Below are 2,698 nucleotides of genomic sequence, written 5' to 3' on the forward strand. Positions count from 1 at the left end.
CATAACGTAGATTAGGACTTTAACACCATCAAACCATTCCAACTCACGGTCACACTCTAACGGATTTCTACTCCAAGATAGCTCTAAAAGTTCATGTTCTTTTCTCTTTCTTCTTCTTACTTAAGTTTTGATGTTGGGATTTGGCTATGTAGATGGGAGCTGGTAATGTCGGAGACAATGGCACCTTCCTAGGAGGCTTCGGTAACAACAGTTTATGTTTGTTTTTGGATTCTCTCTGTTCCATGACAACCCCATTGTATACTAAAACTCTCTGTTCCTCTCATTTTTGTGCTAAATCTCCAATGAAAACGACACACTCCAACGTCCCTCCCTACCATCGCCTTCTAATTCCAGAGCTCGGTATCATTATCGGAACATATGAGCAATCGTTTACTTTTTCGCTTCGTTTATAACCACAAAAGGATCTTTGTTAAGATATACAAAAGCTTCCTTTCACATTCAGCATCTCTCTCTCTCTCTCTCTATGTGAAGAATGAATATCAACCATAACATTCACATCTTAGAGATACAACACATTGACTACCCAAATGTAGTATTTACATACCTCTTTTAACTGTAACTGTACAGACCGACCATCTTTATCGATAACTTTCTGCAACGATGCGTAGCAGTCCGCTCTGTGTCCCCAATCCATCCAATGCTGAACTCGACGTTCTAAGAGATGCCTGCAAGCGAACAATTCCTACCCAACAGAACAGTCGCCCTGTTTAGGGATCAGTATCAGAAAAATTCAAACATGTTTCTTCGGGTGGTACCTTTCCCCGTACATCAGTTGATTACAGGAAGTTACTTACTGGAACAACACGTCCAAGTGCAGTTCGACGTTACGCCTCATGTACAGATTTTCGAAGCCTTGTTAACTTATCTCTCCACATAGCTGAAGAAAACAAACGTCAAGCATAAATACCTTCATTTTATGAACATGATCGAAACAGAACGTCTGGATAGGATATGGTTGAAATCCTTTCTACTTATACCTGCATCTTTGTATCGTTCTTCGTAAATAGCCATTTTCATGTTCTTCAGCATATCAAGTTCCTCGGACAAGAAATCTGGACCATCTGCAGCACTGAACAAGAAACTATCGTTTTTAGATATCGAGAAACGATGTATATCGAATAAGCCAACGATGCTTGCACTTATACCAGTCAAGTAGAACATCGAAACATGACTTCCTCTTGCGCACTCTTCCAAACCCGAAACTAACTCTTATCGCATCCTCATAGACAATCTGCTTACTAACGAGTACCGGTATCTGCATATTTGTTACACAGGAAAATGGTGTAAGAGCAGAAAAGTTTAAGTGAAGTAAGAATGAGAGGGTGCAAAGTAAAGAAGCAAGAATGAGAGGGTGCAAAGTAAAGCATTAAATTAGCATATATACAACTATATTGTAATAGCCCAAACTCACCACTAGCCGATATTGTCTTCTTTAGGCTTTCCCTTTCGAGTTTCCTCTTAAGGTTTTAAAACGTGTCTACTAGGGAGAGGTTTCCACACCCTTATAAAGAATGCTTCGTTCTCCTCCCCAACCGATGTGGGATCTCACATGTACTTCATTTTAAAACCAACTAAGTCATCCCAGCAGCTCGCAGAGGTTCTGTAAAGATCTCTGCAGTCGATGGTAGGAATATCTACCTTACACCGATATGCAATATTTAAGGCATCTGAGGGGCGTGCGTCCACACTTAACGTCTCGTTTTCCCCATCCTGCAGATGATAATAGTAGTGTGACAAAGAAAACAAAAACCCGACATAAATTGAAAACTTCAAGAACAGTATTAGCTAATTGTGACTGAATTTATAAGAGCTAACCTTTCTCAAGAAGAGCCGTGCAAAGTAAGTATTCACCACTCTTTCAGTAATTCTCGCCGTCGTGACCTATACGCACAACAGCATAAAACGACATTAGATTACGGCTCGAAACTCCTGTTTCATGGTTTATTCAGAACCTTTACATTGCTTCTAGATTCTCATTTTACCACTCAATTACATTAAAGAAACAAGTCAATGAAGGAAGGAAGGTTCCTAACACTAAACACTACCCACCCATAATTTATTAACCATCAATAGATGAAGAACTAAGCCTCAAATCATATAATACTTGGAAATGCAAGGGGCAAAGAGACTGACATTCTTGAGAATAACCTCGTCCCCCATCGGTATACATCCGTCACGACACAAGTTAAAACAAACAAAACTAGCAGATTTACACCACAACCTATTGGTTCTTGTATAGAAGTAAAAATTCCGAAGCGCATAATCAAAAGCCGAAAAAACTCCATCCTAGTGTCCTTCACACCCACGTCACGAAAGCTCTCAAAGAGAACACTAAACCAAATATAAAATCTACGACCAATCTAAGCATAACTTAGTCGATAAGGCACGGACTACTATCCGAATGTCCAAACCACATCGTGGAACTGAAATAATAATAAAGATTGAACATGTATTTAGTTGTTAAGTTAGAAGGTAGCTCCATACTTCATAGCCAACTTTCACCATAAGGTCTTGTATAAACTGAAAGAGATCTGGGGCTTCCTGTAACATGATCATTAGACAATTAATACCAACCACAAGGTATGAAAAACCAGAAATATGAAGAACAAAGACAAAAAAAAAAAAAAAAAAAAAAAAAAAAAAAAAAAAAAAAAAAAAAAAAAAAAAAAAAAAAAAA

At 38.4% G+C, this 2,698-nt stretch overlaps 1 protein-coding gene across 3 annotated transcripts in view; it reads right to left on the reverse strand.

Annotated features, from left to right (window-relative positions):
* Window positions 1-377: 377 nt before the first annotated feature.
* Window positions 378-2,698, reverse strand: part of LOC111431208 (bifunctional nuclease 2-like) — a 3,879-nt gene continuing 1,558 nt past the window's right edge. The window contains exons 4-10 of one of the 3 annotated variants that reach the window (XR_002708453.1): window positions 2,506-2,562; window positions 1,837-1,902; window positions 1,660-1,731; window positions 1,167-1,276; window positions 999-1,090; window positions 777-898; window positions 378-703 (exon numbers count right to left, since the gene is read on the reverse strand). Coding sequence is in view for 2 of the 3 variants with exons in the window: in XM_023067785.1 (XP_022923553.1) it covers window positions 846-898; window positions 999-1,090; window positions 1,167-1,276; window positions 1,660-1,731; window positions 1,837-1,902; window positions 2,506-2,562 (450 nt within the window). In the remaining variant the exon portion in view is untranslated. Of the gene's footprint in view, window positions 725-776; window positions 899-998; window positions 1,091-1,166; window positions 1,277-1,659; window positions 1,732-1,836; window positions 1,903-2,505; window positions 2,563-2,698 lie in introns of all 3 variants that reach the window. The other 2 variants (XM_023067785.1, XM_023067783.1) reach the window with 2 other exon arrangements.

This window comes from Cucurbita moschata, unplaced genomic scaffold (assembly GCF_002738365.1).
Source record: "Cucurbita moschata cultivar Rifu unplaced genomic scaffold, Cmos_1.0 Cmo_Scf00035, whole genome shotgun sequence".
NCBI classification, from domain to species: domain Eukaryota; kingdom Viridiplantae; phylum Streptophyta; class Magnoliopsida; order Cucurbitales; family Cucurbitaceae; genus Cucurbita; species Cucurbita moschata.